This window comes from Rattus rattus, chromosome 8 (genome assembly GCF_011064425.1).
Source record: "Rattus rattus isolate New Zealand chromosome 8, Rrattus_CSIRO_v1, whole genome shotgun sequence".
Taxonomy (NCBI): domain Eukaryota; kingdom Metazoa; phylum Chordata; class Mammalia; order Rodentia; family Muridae; genus Rattus; species Rattus rattus.
In genome coordinates, this window is record NC_046161.1 from 60,195,619 (window position 1) to 60,210,595 (window position 14,977).

At 40.3% G+C, this 14,977-nt stretch overlaps 1 protein-coding gene and 1 non-coding gene across 2 annotated transcripts in view; both read right to left on the bottom strand.

Moving 5' to 3' along the window:
* The window catches only part of Trip4 (thyroid hormone receptor interactor 4), a 77,761-nt gene that overhangs the window by 53,631 nt on the left and 9,153 nt on the right, over positions 1–14,977 (bottom strand). Inside the window, exons 2-5 of the mRNA XM_032909423.1 lie at positions 11,472–11,779; positions 7,247–7,416; positions 5,106–5,239; positions 742–954 (exon numbers count right to left, since the gene is read on the bottom strand). Coding sequence (XP_032765314.1) covers positions 742–954; positions 5,106–5,239; positions 7,247–7,416; positions 11,472–11,572 — 618 coding nt within the window. The 5' untranslated portion in view covers positions 11,573–11,779. The remainder of the gene's footprint in view (positions 1–741; positions 955–5,105; positions 5,240–7,246; positions 7,417–11,471; positions 11,780–14,977) is intronic.
* LOC116908392 lies at positions 4,471–4,629 on the bottom strand. Its single transcript, XR_004388937.1, has one exon. It is a non-coding gene; the product is annotated as a U1 spliceosomal RNA (small nuclear RNA).

Below are 14,977 nucleotides of genomic sequence, written 5' to 3' on the forward strand. Positions count from 1 at the left end.
ATAAGTCTGTTCATCATGTGTATACCTGGTCTTGTTGAGGTCCAGAAAGTATCAGATCTGCTGGAGCTGGAGTTATAGGCAGCTATGAGCCACTATGTGGCTGCCGAAAACCAAACCCAGGTTCTCTGCAAAAGCAGCCAGCACTCAGAACCACTGAGCTATCTCTTTAGCCCCGAAAGGGATTTATCTCATCTTGTTTTTCCAGGTAGTTCATCACTGAGGGAAGTTACGGCAGGAACTGATAAGCGATGTAAGGAATGCTGCTTCCTGACTGCTCCTTCTGCCTTTTTATGTTTTGGTTTTTGTTTTAAAGACAAAGTCTCATTCTGTGGCTCTGGCTGACCTAGAACTCACCATTATAAACCAAGATGGCCTCAAACTCTCAGATTCTCTTTCCTCTGCCTCCCAAGTGCTGGAATTATAGGTATGCATTATCATACCTAGGTCTTGGCCTGCTTCCTTATGTATTCCAGGACTACCTTCCATAGGTGGGACTACACACAATTGCAGGGCCTTTCCATATTAATCACTAGTTAAGAAAATGTTTCACAGGATTACCTAGAGGCCAATCTTAGGGGAGGATTTTCTCAATTGGGGTTCCCTCTTCTCAGATAACTCAAGTTGACAAACACCAATAACAACAACAACAACAAAAACGAAACCAAAAACAAAACAAACAAAAACCAAAAGCAACCCAACCAGGACACACAGTGAAAACAAAACATGAAAGAATGACTTTACCAAAGAGCCACAGAACAAGCAGGGGCCTGAACCCTCCTGTTCACAGACAATCCGCCCACAGACCAGACAGTTATTGATGAGTTTGTGCTTCTGGCCCAAGCAATCACACGGGTGACGACCAGGAAGCAGGACTGCAAGTTTGTCCTGCCCCTCTCTTGTATATAAGCTGACAAATCTCGTCTTCTTCTTTACGGAGCTGTTGCCTTCTTGTGCCTAATAGAACAAAGACAGCAGGAGTACTGACCAATGACAAAGAATCAGGGGGAAACCTTCGTTTCTGCTGAGAAACTATTTACACCTTATTCAAGAATTACGAGGGAAGGGGGAAAAATATAGTTTTCTTATAATCAGGGGCCCTGATAAAAGCAAGGTAATGAAACCTAGCAATTGCTTTATGTGTTGGTAGCTCTCAATCATCTAATATGTCTAGAGCGAGGTAAATCTAACAATTGGCTTGGCATGTTTTAAAAGGAATTTTTACACATGTAAAAACATGCATAGTGTGCACACCATGGTGTGCTTATAGAGGCCGAGGACAACTTGCAGGAATTAGTTCTCTCTTTCCACCATGTGGATTCAGGGGACAGAACTCAGGCTTGGTGACAAGCACTTTTATCTAGAGCCATATGCTGTCCTGAGATATTTAATACTGCACATGCAGATGTTTTATCATTCAAATATGCTGAGTTGGTGTAGGCATAATGTTTTTGTAGACTGTGTAAAGTTTACCCTTGTGTTAGTCAAGTGCTGATTTATCTGCCCTCATTTCTTCTTTCAGTCCAGACACAGCATTGCAACGCATATACCAAGAATCTCTTGTTTAAACAGTTCTTACCATTTAATCTTTGCCTTGTCTATAAATGCCGATCACCCAATGGCTGGGTAAAACAGAGACTAGGGCAGGACTCCTGCTAGCCAGAGGAGGGAGAGAAGGAGAGAGGGCGAGAGGGAGAGAGGGAGAGAGGGAGAGAGGGATATTCCCAGATGAGCAAGGATGGAGGAATTGGAGCCAGGAGGAAGGGGTCTGGAGAGAGATCATGGAAACACACCTGAAGCCCAAAAGAGCCAGATCAATAATAATATGCAAGTGTCATGGGATGGGCATGGGGATGGGCATGGGGATGGGGATGGAAGTAGCCGGATTAGCATAGAATGTAAAGGTAGATCATTTAACTGCTCAGCTATTGATTTAAATAATTCTTGGTTTTTCTGTGTGATTTTTGGGGAATAGTATAAGGTAAAGAAATACAGCTGCCAGATTAATTCAGTGTTACATTTATATTAAAAATAATTCATTTACAATTTGGGTAACCTTTTGCTTTCATTTTTTAGTACATCTGGCCTAACACTATTAAGTTCAAAGTAGATGATATTGATCTTCCTGCCTATACATCCTGAGTGCTGGGATGACAGGCATATATCACTTAATAAGTAGTGGAGGATGGCCCACGAGGGTTCATGCATGCCAGGTAAGCACCCTACCCACCGAGTGACCTACACCCCCAACCCTATTTCTCCTTTTTTCCTTTTTTTTTTGTGTGTGGTGCTAGCTATTATTGAACCATGCATGATGAACACTAGGCATATGCTCTGCTGCTGAGCTGTATTCTCAACCCTTGATGTCTTGAACCACAGCTAAAGAATGCCTTCTTTAGGGGCTAGGTAGATGATTCATTAGACAAAGATGCTTGCCAAGCCTAAATGATCTGAGCTTAATACCCAGGACCACATCATCAAAGAAGAGAACCAACTCCCACCTACTGTATACATGTGCACACATGCGCACACAGAATAAATAAAACAAAGAATTAAATACCTCTAAAAGTAGATAACATTCACAGACCTCAAATCAAAGGCAAGCAATAATATAAAAAAAATCATTAAGAAATTTATTCATGGGCTGGAGAGATGGCTCAGTAGTTAAGAGCACTGACTGCTCTTCCAGAGGTCCTGAGTTCAATTCTCAGCAACCACATGGTGGCTCACAACCATGTGTAATGGGATCTGGTGTATCTGAAGACAGCTATAGTGTACTCATACACATTAAATAAATAAATCTTAAAAAAAAAAAAGAAATTTATTCATTCAGAATGAATGAGAAAGGAGCCAGAATGTAGTTGGTGGGACAGCGTGGTTAGCATACATTCGGTACCTATTATTAGAGGGAGGGGGGGTGTAAGAAAATAGATAACATTATAAAAAATGATCATAAAATTAAATAGGAATTTCATAGCAACAAATATGCAAATGAAAAAAGCACCTTTAGCCATTAAAACAATACAGCGTGCACTAGAGAGATGGCTCAGTGATTAAGAGCACTGACTGCTCTTCCAGAGGTCCTGAGTTCAAATCCCAGCAACCACAAGGTGGCTCACAACCATCTGTAATGGGATCTGATGCTCTCTTCTGGTGTGTCTGAAGACAGCTACAGTGTTCTTATATATAATAAATAAATCTTTAAAAAAAAAAATAAAAGGGGCTGGAGAGATGGCTCAGCGGTTAAGAGCACCCGACTGCTCTTCCAGAGGTCATGAGTTCAATTCCCAGCAACCACATGGTGGCTCACAACCATCTGTAAAGAGATCTGATGCCCTCTTCTGGTGTATCTGAAGACAGCTACAGTGTACTTATATATAATAAATAAATAAATCTTTAAAATAAATAAATAAATAAATAAATAAATAAATAAAAGAACAATATAACAACATGAGTGTCATTCAGGGGTAAAGTACTTCTCTAGCATAGACAAGGCTATGACTATGGGTATGAAAATAACGAATACACAAACTTCTACAGTTCTTGATGCATGCTGCCAATATTATCTATTGACAGCTGACAGGACATTGACAATCTGATAGGAAATATTTCCGTGATTTAATGTGTATTTATCTGATTAGAATAGTTATCTTGGTTTGTTCATGCCTTGGGGCAGGGGCATAATGTGAGTTAAAATTGGAGGAGTTGCAAGCAAACCAGGAGGAGCATAAGAACTAGCTGTCCTTGTTCTGACTGAGCACACACTTACAGGTCAGATGTTCTCCGTCTCCTGTGCCGTTGATCTTTGTGAAGTTTGCTCTCCTTGTTTTTGCTTCAATTTTCACTTTTTACTTTCTAAGACAAAGTCTCATGCTGTAGCTCTAGCCGGCCTGGAATTCATCACAACGAACAGGCTGGCCTTGAATTTAAGGCATTCCTTCTGCTTCAGACCCCTGAGTGCTGGGATGATAGGCCTGAGGCTACCATGTCTACCTCCGCCATGGTTTTCATGCTATCCTGCTCAGAACTGTCTTAACCCATATTAGATTAACTAATTTTCTTCTTTAGAGAAGTTTATCTTCTCAAGTTTGCTAACTATAAATGTCTCAGTTACCCAGCTTGCAGTGACTGTGGTCTGAGCTCTTAGAAGGCTGAGGCAGTAAGACTTGGAGTTCCAACAGCTTGGGCTGCTAGGCCTGCTGGCTAGCAGTAAGTTTTGAAGACTGAATATGGATAATAATGGTAGAAGGGAAAACTTTCAAAACAAGAATACTCTTCACCTATCTTTTTATTGATTTTTCAGATAGAGACTCACTATGCAGAGTGGCCTAGAATTCACTAAGTAGCCCAGGTTGGTCTGGAATTCCCACTCTTCCTGCCTAGGTCTCTCAATGCCTGGCAGTTTTGATTTTTGTTTGTTTCAGTGTTTGTTTTGATATAGGGCATGTTATAAACAACCCCCACACACACACACACAAATTACACAGTCAAGTTTCACACACACAAATTACACAGTCAAGTTTCCCCCATTTGCAGAAATCACAGGAGTCACCACATCCAGAGTGCTATGAATAAGCCTCGTCTGGGGAAAACCACCTTCAATATCATGGCATCTCTCCTGCCAGGTAGTATATAAGTATATAATCATTTAGTTTTTAACTGCCCTCTCAAATGCTGAAGTTTAAAGCAGACACTTCATTAACTGTTATCCATCCAGGGCTAGGAGTGTAGCTCAGGGGCAGAGTGCTTGTCTCATACACATGTACAAGGTCCTAAGTCTGATCCTCAGTATGAAATGAGTCTTGTAGAGAGTAGTGGCACACACCTGAAATCTCAGACCTTGGAAGATGCAAGCAGAAAGACCAGGGGTTCAAGGCTAACAGCAAGTTAATGTCCGTCGGGGAGCATAGAGCCTTATCTCAAAAGGACAAAGGCCTACCACAACACACAGAGAGTAATATGTCAGCATTGTCAGCTTCTGTACCTAAAAGTTATCAGTCTGTTAAATTTGACATTGTAGACTAATTTCTGCACTTTGTCTCTAAGACATATTAGTCATTTCCTCTTGTCCACACAGCCAGGAAAAGCTTAATTTTCTAAGCACTTACCTTGGCCAAATCTAAAGGTGTTTTGACCTCCACAGTCGTGTCAGGTTCAGGAAATGCAGGAACTTCCTGTTTGTTTCTTCCTTTCCTCCTACTCCGCTTTAGCTGGTCCACTGATCTCTGTCCATCTAAACTTTCTTTAAAGAATAGAATAAAATAATACACAGCCACAGAAAGAGACTAACAAATTTTATTAGTTTCTGTAGCTAAAACATGAAGGTAATTTTTTTTTAATGATGATGAATGCTCTATTTGCATGTACACCTCCATGCCAAAAGAGGGTATCATAGTTCATTAACATGGTTGTTAGCCACTATGTGGTTGCTGGGAATTGAATTTAGGACCTCTGGATGAGCAGTGGGAGCTCTTAACTGATGGAGTGCTGAGCCATCTTTCCAGAAGGTAGTTCTTTTTTTTTTTTTTTAAGATTTATTTATTTATTATATATATAAGTACACTGTAGCTGTCTTCAGACACACCAGAAGAGGGCATCAGATCCCATTACAGATGGTTGTGAGCCACCATGTGGTTGCTGGGAATTGAACTCATGACTGTAAATATTAAGAACTACCTTCTGGGGCTGGAGAGATGGCTCAGCAGTTAAGAGCACCACTGCTCTTCCAGAGGTTCTGAGTTCAAATCCCAGCAACCACATGGTGGCTCACAGCCATCTATAATGAGATCTGATGCCCTCTTCTGGTGTGTCTGAAGACAGCTACAGTGTACTTATATATAAGAAATAAATCTTAAAAAAAAAAAATATTTACAGTCAAGACAAGAAGTCAGGCAGAACTACTCTCAATTAAAAATTAAGACACCATTTTCCTGACTGTGGGCAATGATGAAATTTCAGACAGGGCTGGTGATAGAAAGTGCTTACCTACCATGCAAGCAGCCCTGGCCTGAATCCCAGTTCTGCAGGAAAAACTCAAAATATGACTGAGTGGGGGTTAATAATGTAAATTCAAAAAGTCTGATATTTTATGCTGTATAATAAAAGCATATTATTTGGTTTGGTCTTCCTCTCTTATACTATATAAATAGATACCTCTAAATATCATCAATACTACAATCAGTCAATACTTTCAGATATACATATCTTTTAAGGCATTTATAAAAATAGGGCTGGAGCCACGCCTCGTCGCACTTAACTTTAATTAATTAGCACTTAGAGGAAGAGGCAGACAGATCTCTGAGTTCAAAGCCAACTCAAAGTGAGCTCCAGAATAGCCAGGGCTACATAGAGAAACCCTGCCTTTGAAAAAGAAAAACACAAACAAAACGAGACACAAGAGATGGCTCAGCACTGCAAGGCACGGCGCAATTCCCAGTACATACACATGGCAGCTCACGCCCTCTGAAACTCCAGTTCTAGGGAACCCACTTCCCTCCTCTGGTCTACAAGGGCACCAATCAGATATGCACATGGCAGAGACAAACATGCAGGCACAATTCCCATACACATTAAATCCTTAAAGTTATATTTATAAAAATGCTTTTTTTGGTAGTGTGGGAGATAGAACACAGGCTCTCACACTTGCTAAGTAAGTGTCTTACCATTGAGTTAGGATTGAGCCCTTGAAAGATATTTCTTTACTCCATTTGTAACTTTTTGAAATTATTCTAAAGCCACAACTGTGCCTGAAAAATGATTCTTTTGTGAGTTTTCTGTAAATTTAAAAAAAGTGTCTGGTACTCAGTGTGGTAGAACATACTTTTAATCCTAGTACTTGAGAGACGGGGCACACAGAAAAGCTTGATAGGGACCTACGGTTCTCAACTTGTGGGTTGTGAACCCTTTGTGGGGCGGGGGGGGGGATTGAATAGCAGATATCCTGCATATCCAATATTTACATTACAATTCATTACCGTAGCAAACTTACAGTTATGAAATAGCAACAAAACAATTTTATGGCTGGGGGGGGTCACCTTATCATGAGTAACTATATTAAAGGTTGAGAATCCCCTGGGTTAGAGCAATATTTATTACTAACTGAATAGACCCAAGCAAAAAATATGCACATATAAGATTCTGTTTACATTAACTATAAACAAGTAATACTCAGTGGCAGAAAACACTGAGGCTTTTAAAGCCAAGCATTTCTCAGTGATATTTCAATTACTATGTAACCACATTAACTTACCATCTTTTTTCCAGCACTGTTGAAAAGAATCAGAAATGCACTCCTGATCCTTCTTTTGCCATTTGGTTATAAGATCTTCTATGAATTGACCCTTTTTACCCTCATTTCCCTGGAGAAGGTCTGTCACATAGTCTCGTATTTCTTCGGCACTCTCAATTGACAAAACATATCTAAAAAGGTAAAGATATACATTGCTGAAACAAAAATACTTTACTGTATGACTTTCAGAAATCATAACTGGGATGAAGATACTAAACATTATTCATCAGGGCTGATGGGAGCTTAGTCAAACAAAACTTGCCTAGCATACATGAGATTCTGGGTACAATGACAGCACTACTTCACAAACACAAACAAAAAGTACTCATCAATTTATTAAGAGTGTTTACTTTGGGGCTGGAGAGATGGTTCAGCAGTTAAGAGCACTGACTACTCTTCTAGAGATCCTGAGATCAATTCCTAGTAGCACATGGTTGGAGACTCACAACCATCTGCAGTGGGATCTGATGCCCTCTTCTGGTGTGTCTGAAGACAGCAATGGTGTACTCATATAAATAAAATAAATCTTAAAAAAAAAAAAATAGAGTGTTTACTTTGAGCCATGCACTCTGTTACGAGCTAAGGATATAAATCTGATGAGGACAAAGACCCTGATTGCAAGTAGGCTGTAATCTAAATTACATATGCTATTTAGGCATTTACTGTTTCTCCGTATTTTAAGAAATGGTGGGGCTAGCAAATCAGCTCAGCAGTTAAGAGTACCTGAGGCTCTTGCAAAAGACATGAGTTCAATTCCCAGCACCCACATGGCCATTCACAACCACTCCTAATTCCAGTTCCAGGGATCAAATGTTTTCTTTTAACCTCTGCAGGCATCAGGCACAAACACAGGACACATACTTTCAATAAGGCAAAGCATTCACAGACATAGAATAAATCTATCTTTAAAAAAGGAAGAAATCGGGCTGGAGGGATGCTTCAGAGGTTAAGAGCACTGACTGCTCTTCCAGAGGTCCTGAGTTCAATTCCCAGCAACCACATGGTGGCTCACAACCATCTGTAATGGGATCTGATGCCTAATACTGACATGCAGGTGTACATGCCAATAGAGCACTCATATATATAAGACAAATACTTTAAAAAAAGTGAAAACAAAAAGGAATTGTTGCATCACTGGTAGCACATATACTAGAAACAGGCTGACACCGTAGCCTGTGGATGGGCTCCATGTACTCCATGACTGTTATGAATGTAGCTCAATATAAAACTTTTAAATTACATAAAACATTAGCACTGTTTTGGCCTTTTTTTTTTTTTTTTTTTGTAGATGGTAAAACACGAGATGATGAGACACTTCAGCAAGTAGAAATAGGTGTTTTCACCACGTGTAATAACCTGAGTTTGGTGTGGAGAAAGAGAGTCAACTCCCACAAGTTGTCCTCTGACTGCACATGTATACACGGATGTGTGTACACACTCATAAATAAATATTGTAATTAAAACTTTTTTAACATTGAATATACTTGTTATATTTTCTAGCATGATAATGGAATTTCAGTTATAATCTATAAATAAACAAACCTGTACATTTACACTTCATTAAGAACATCTTGGGCTGGAGAGATGGCTCAGCCGTTAAGAGCACTGACTGCTCTTCCAGAGGTCCTTGAGTTCAAATCCCAGCAACCACATGGTGGCTCACAACCATCTGTAATGGGATCTGATGCCCTCTTCTGGTGTGTGTGAAGACAGTGTACTGTACATACATAAAATAAGTAAATCTTGAAAAGAACATTTTATCTCCAGATTTAATTAATTAATTAGTTTGGCTGGTTTTGTTTTTATTGCTGTTCTAAGGATGGAACCTGAGCCTTGCACATATATCTACCACTGAGCTACACTGTGGTCAGACTTAACTAAAAATAAAATAAAATAAAATGCACTAGAGAGATGGCTCAGCAGTAAAGAGCACTCAGAGCTCTTCCAAGGGACCTAGGTTCAATTCCCAGCTGCAGCTCGCATATGTAACTCAAGTCCCAGATGATCTGATGCCCTTTAATCGTCTATGAGAGCACTACCCACACACAGTACACAGACATGTATCCAGACTAAAAACCATACATGTAAAAAAATAAAAATTTTAAAAATTAAAATAAAAAATTTAAAGGCATAATGCCTAATCTGGTGATACATCTCTTTAATCCCAGAACACAGGGGTCAGTAGCAGGTAGATTTCTGGGAGTTTAAGGTCATCCTGGTCTACATAGTGAGTTTGAGGTCAGCCCAAACTCCATGGTTCAGAGACCTTATTTTACTTAAAAAGGGGGTGAGGGGCTGGATATAAGGTTCGGCAATTAATAGCACTGGCTGCCCCTCCTGATTTCAATTTCTAGCACTCACATGGTGGGGCTCAGAACCATCTCTAATGGGATCTGATACCCTCTCTGTCATGCAGGCACACATACAGCAGAACACTGATTCACATAAATATTGTTTAAAAAAAATGACACAATGACTTTTCAGAGCTTACACATTTTCACCACCTTGTTCTCCAAGCTTACTAGTTATACCAATAGATCAGTTATTATCAAAGACCTAGAGAATCTCTAGGGTTGTTTAACCCTGGAGTTTTCAAACTCCGAAAGAACTAAGGAGTTCCAGGTGCATAGTAGTAAATGTCATTTCAACAATTTAACCACTTAAAAGACAGGCATCCAAATGTTACATAGCAAGTCTCATCGATGAATATCAAATCATGAATACATACAGATGTGGAAGAAAGTTTATTTTTCTGACTCTGTGTACTGATTTTCATGTCTTATAATATGACACTGACTAGGAGGCTAATTCTGTGTTAATAATTCTTTTAGTATTTGGGACACATATAAACTTAGTCACATTCTTACAATATTACATCTGTGTTACTCAAATTAAATGTCAAACAAAGCACAGCAGCTGCTTTCATCCTCACATAAATACCCCGATGCACACTAGTGAACGCTTAATAAGTACTTCAAATAATATTATAGCATACTTGAGTCCTCATGATCTGCACACTTCTTGTCCAACTTGTTTTAAAAATGTAAGCAGGTGTTAGGCCATACTTACAGGTTCAACTTTAAAACAGCCAGGCTGTCCTAACTCTTCCTTTAAAAAAAATATTTTCTCCAAAACTCTGAAAACTAACCTTATTTCTTATAATTCTAGAATAGCAATTTTGTTTACAGCAACACAGAATCAAGTTAAGGGAAAGTCTTAGTTTTGTTTTCTTTTTGGCCAAGTCTCTGTTTGTAATCTTCCCCTCCACCTGAATACTGTGAGCCTGAGCCTAGCCTTTGGCTCTCAGGTGAAAGCATCTTTTCCAGTACATTTTAAGAGTTTCAAATCATAAAGCATTTCCTTTATTGAATGAATAGTTTATTGGATATTGAAAAATATATTATGGTCTCCCAGAAGACCTTCAGCTTCCTCCAATCGCAGAACTCGTCAACACTGGGTCATCTTGACTGCCCAGAGCCTGGCATACAGTAATAATGCAACAAATTGTTAATCATTTAAAGAACATTAAGGAATCGCCATCTGTTTTGTATGACTTTTAAAACACTGAAAGCAAGCTCTAGCAATTATTTTTTTTTTTTTTTTTGGTTCTTTTTTTCGGAGCTGGGGATCGAACCCAGGGCCTTGCGCTTCCTAGGTAAGCGCTCTACCACTGAGCTAAATCCCCAGCCCTTCAATTATTAATATTCTAAATAAAGGGGACGGTACAAAGTGGAGGATTAATTTGCCAAAGGTTCCAAACTGGCTAATGGCAACAGAAAACTGAAGCTGTGACTCGAATCAGGAAATATTTGTACTGGACCATGTTGCCCCTCGTGTAAATTCTGGGTCCTTCTTGATACAAACTACAACGTTCAGAGTAAGGAATTTCTAGGAAGCCAATCTGACTTGTTCAGTCTCTTCACAATCTCTAAGCAAACCGATTCCCAGTCTAGGTTCTTACAGGTCTAAATACTACTTTGCCACTTTCCTAGGAAAGTGGGTGGAGTCTGGCATACTTAATCTAGAAGCTAAACTGAAGTGGAAGCCAAAAACCAAACTCTAAAGACCGCAGTCCCTTTAATCATACTTCTTTTCTTCTCAACTTTTTAGTCCTCCCGGCTTTCCGGTTCGCCCTACCAGGCATATCACAGAACTGCTCCCGCCTCAGTCCCGGAACCCATCTTACTGTATGATCTCCTCGCTGACATCCAAGGCGAAAGTTTTTCGCAATTGCTGTGTGCACCATTGTACAAGCGGCTCTCCGGATGCCGCCCCAGCTACCGCCATCTTCCCCAACCGGAACCAGCTGGGCTGCAAAAGCTTCTCCTCCGGCGCTGGACTAGTTCCCTTTGCAACGCCGACCTCGTTGACTAGGGTTCCGTAAGCTCGCACCGCCCGGCTCAGTTGCGCTGCTTCTCCCAGCTTCCGGGTCTGTTTACACGTATGGGGAAGAAAAGTGCTTGACTGTTCTTTGGTATTGAGGGGCAACTCCAGCTGTAATAGGACCACAAAAGATGGGCACAGCCTTCAAATCTAGTCTGATTCTGATTGTAGAACATTTAAAACAGCCGTTGTCAGGAAGATAACAAGTCCAAAGCCTGCTTGTGGTACTAAGTGCACTCAAAGCCAGAAAGGAGGTGGAGAGGAGGGAGACTAGGCATAAAGTTCAGTGGTACCCTGCCTCCTGAATATGCAAGAATCTCGGTTCAGTCTCCAGTTGGACAATCAAAGGAAAATAAAAACTCCAACCCTTGGCAAGCTATTTGTAAGCACGGTACTAGTTTTTGATCTGAAGTTAGCGGTTCTTATTTTCAGTGCTGTTTGTAATTGAGACTAGAATCTCACAGCTATACCACATGAAGGCTTACAACCATCTGGAGCTCCAGTTCCAGGGTCTCCGACCTCTTCCAGCCTCCACAGGCATCAAGCACACATGTGACACACATACATACATGCAGGCACTTACACATACACAATTTTTAAAATTAAAAATCTTGGAAAAATAAATTACATTAGCTGAGTGTGCTAGCACATGCTTTTAACCCTAGCACTCTAGGAGGCAAAGGTGGGTGGATCTTTGTTCAAGGCCAGCCTGGTCTTTGTAGTAAGTTCCAGGCCAGCTAAGGCAAGACCGTCTTTAAAATATTATTTTATCTGTGTATTTGTCCATGTGTATATCTGTAGCCTACCAAAAATAAAAGTGCACATGTGGCAGTCAGAGGACTTGTTGGGAGACTACTTGCCTTCTACCATATGGGTCCTGGGACTCAAACACAGGTGGTCAGGCTTGGCAGCGAGACCTTTTACCTTCCAAGCCATTTCACTGACCTAACAACTTTTTTAAAAAAGCAAATTACAGCAATGTTAATTAATGGTGAGAATAATTTTTATCTTTTCATAATAATCTAACCTGATTATTAATTCTAGTGATTCAGATAATACAACCTTTATTATATTTATTCATTTCAATAGTTTTTAGTAGCTCAGTGGTAGAGACTGTACTTGATATACAAGACCTTGAGGCACATCCCCAGTAGCAAGATATAAATTTAATCAGAAATTCCATTAATACATGCACACTTCAACTTTTCTGTTCTTTTTTTTTCTTTAAAGTGTTTACATTTTTTCTTTATGATGTTTGTTTTATATTGGGTGGGTGTGATCAGTGTTATGGTGCTCATGTAGAGATGGGGAAGGAAACCTTACAGGAGACAGTTCTGCCCTTCTAGTATGTGGGTCCTGGGAATGGAACTCAAGTCATCAGATTTGGTGGCAAGTGTGCTTACCTGCTGAGCCATTTGCTGTCCCCACTACAACTTTTTTTAATGCATTAAGTCTCAACTAGTCAAGATTTCCATGTTTAAATTGCATAAACCTCTGTGTTTTATTTAACTGGAAAAAAGGACTTCTGTAAAGCAATCTTTTTTGTTTTGTTTTGTTTCAGTCTTTTGAGACAGGGTCTTTTTTGTAGTCCTGGCTATTCTGGAACTCCAGGCTGGCCTCACTTCTGAGAGACCCTCCTGCCGATGCCTGGAGTCCAATCACCATCTTCCTTCTCTCCTCTTTCTTCTCCTCCCTTCCTTCTAGACAGGGTTCACATGTCCCAGGCTGGTCTTGAGCTCACCAGTAGCTGAGGATAGCACTGATCGTCCTGCCTCTACTTCCCAAGTGCTGGGGCTGCACTCAAATGCCATCTTGCCTAGCTTTATGTGGTGCTGGGAAGCAAACTAAGAGTTTATTCCTATTTGGCAAGTACTATACCAACTGTGTCGCACACCCAGCTCTCAAAGTAGCCATTTTAATAAAAAAAAAAATAGATAAAAAACCTTTTGCTCAGTATCATGCTTTTTTGTGTTCTTTCTTTAACTTGCATTCCTCATAGACATCATTGGTATTAAAAGACAAAAAAAAGCAGAACAGTGATGGTCATGCCTTTAACCCCGGACTCAGGAAGCAGAGGCAGGCAAATCTCTTTTCTTTTTGGGCCCAGCCTGGTCTACAGAGTAAGTTCTAAGATGGCCAGGACTACACAAAGAAACTCTGTTTCAAAATAAAAAAGACAAAACAAACAAACACAGTACAATAATATGTAGATTGTCCTGTGTGAAAAGGCATATTTGAAATTCTCTCTAGCCATTTGCTTGAAGTGTAAGAGAAAAAGCATTCTCAGGGTCCTTTCTTTGCAGGACTCTAGAATGTTGAGTTCAACTAGGCAATTCAGTCCGGAGTAGAGGGCCTATGAGTGGAACAAACCAATACCATTTAAGAACCAATGTGCAGTCTGACAGGGGGAGCACCAATGTGCAGTCTGACAGTGGGGGCAAACCTTTGGTCCCAGCGTGTGTGTGGCAGAGGTGGGTGTATCTCTAAACTGGATGCCAGCCTAATCTACAGAGTGAGTTCCAAGATGACAGAGCTACACAGAGAAACCAAGTCCAGGAAAAAAAAAAAAAACGAAACAAACAAAAAGGTTTGCATTTTCATGAGATGAATGACAATGACAGAATGCTTGTTGATTGTCTTGTTGATATTATGTGGGAATTTGGCAGTAATCTAACACTCCAGGGATAAGATAAACTACAGGCAATTGCTAACATTATCATGTTAATTAATGACTGCCTAAATCCTTTCATTATTTTCTCTTGGGTTGTTTGGTTGGTTGGTTGGTTTTCTTTTCTCTGTGTAACCCCTGCCTTCCTGGACCTGACTCTGTAGAGTTCCAGGATGGCCTCGCTTCACCTGCTCTGCCTCCTGAGTTCTGGAATGGAAGGCCTGCACCACAGCTGGCTCTTTTTTCATAATGATTTATGTGCATTGATTCGCATTTTGCCTGAGTGTGTCTGTGTCAATGTGTCAGAGCCCCTGGAGCTGGAGTTACAAACAGTTGTGAGCTGTCATGTAGGTGCTAGGAATTGAACCTGTGTACTCCAGGTTTCCTGGAAGAGTAGCCAGTTCTCTTAACTGGGGATTTAACTCCTGGGGATTTTGTTTGTTTGTTTTGTTTTCAGTCTAGCTTTCCTTTTCTTTTTTTTTTTTAAATACATGATTTATTTTTTATTTAATGTACATTATCGTTTTGCCTGCCTACATGTCTGTGTGTCAGATCACTTGGAGCTTAATTACAGATGGGTGTGAGCTGCCACATGAGTGCTAGGAATTGAACTCGGTCCTCTGAAGAGCAGCCCCTACCCT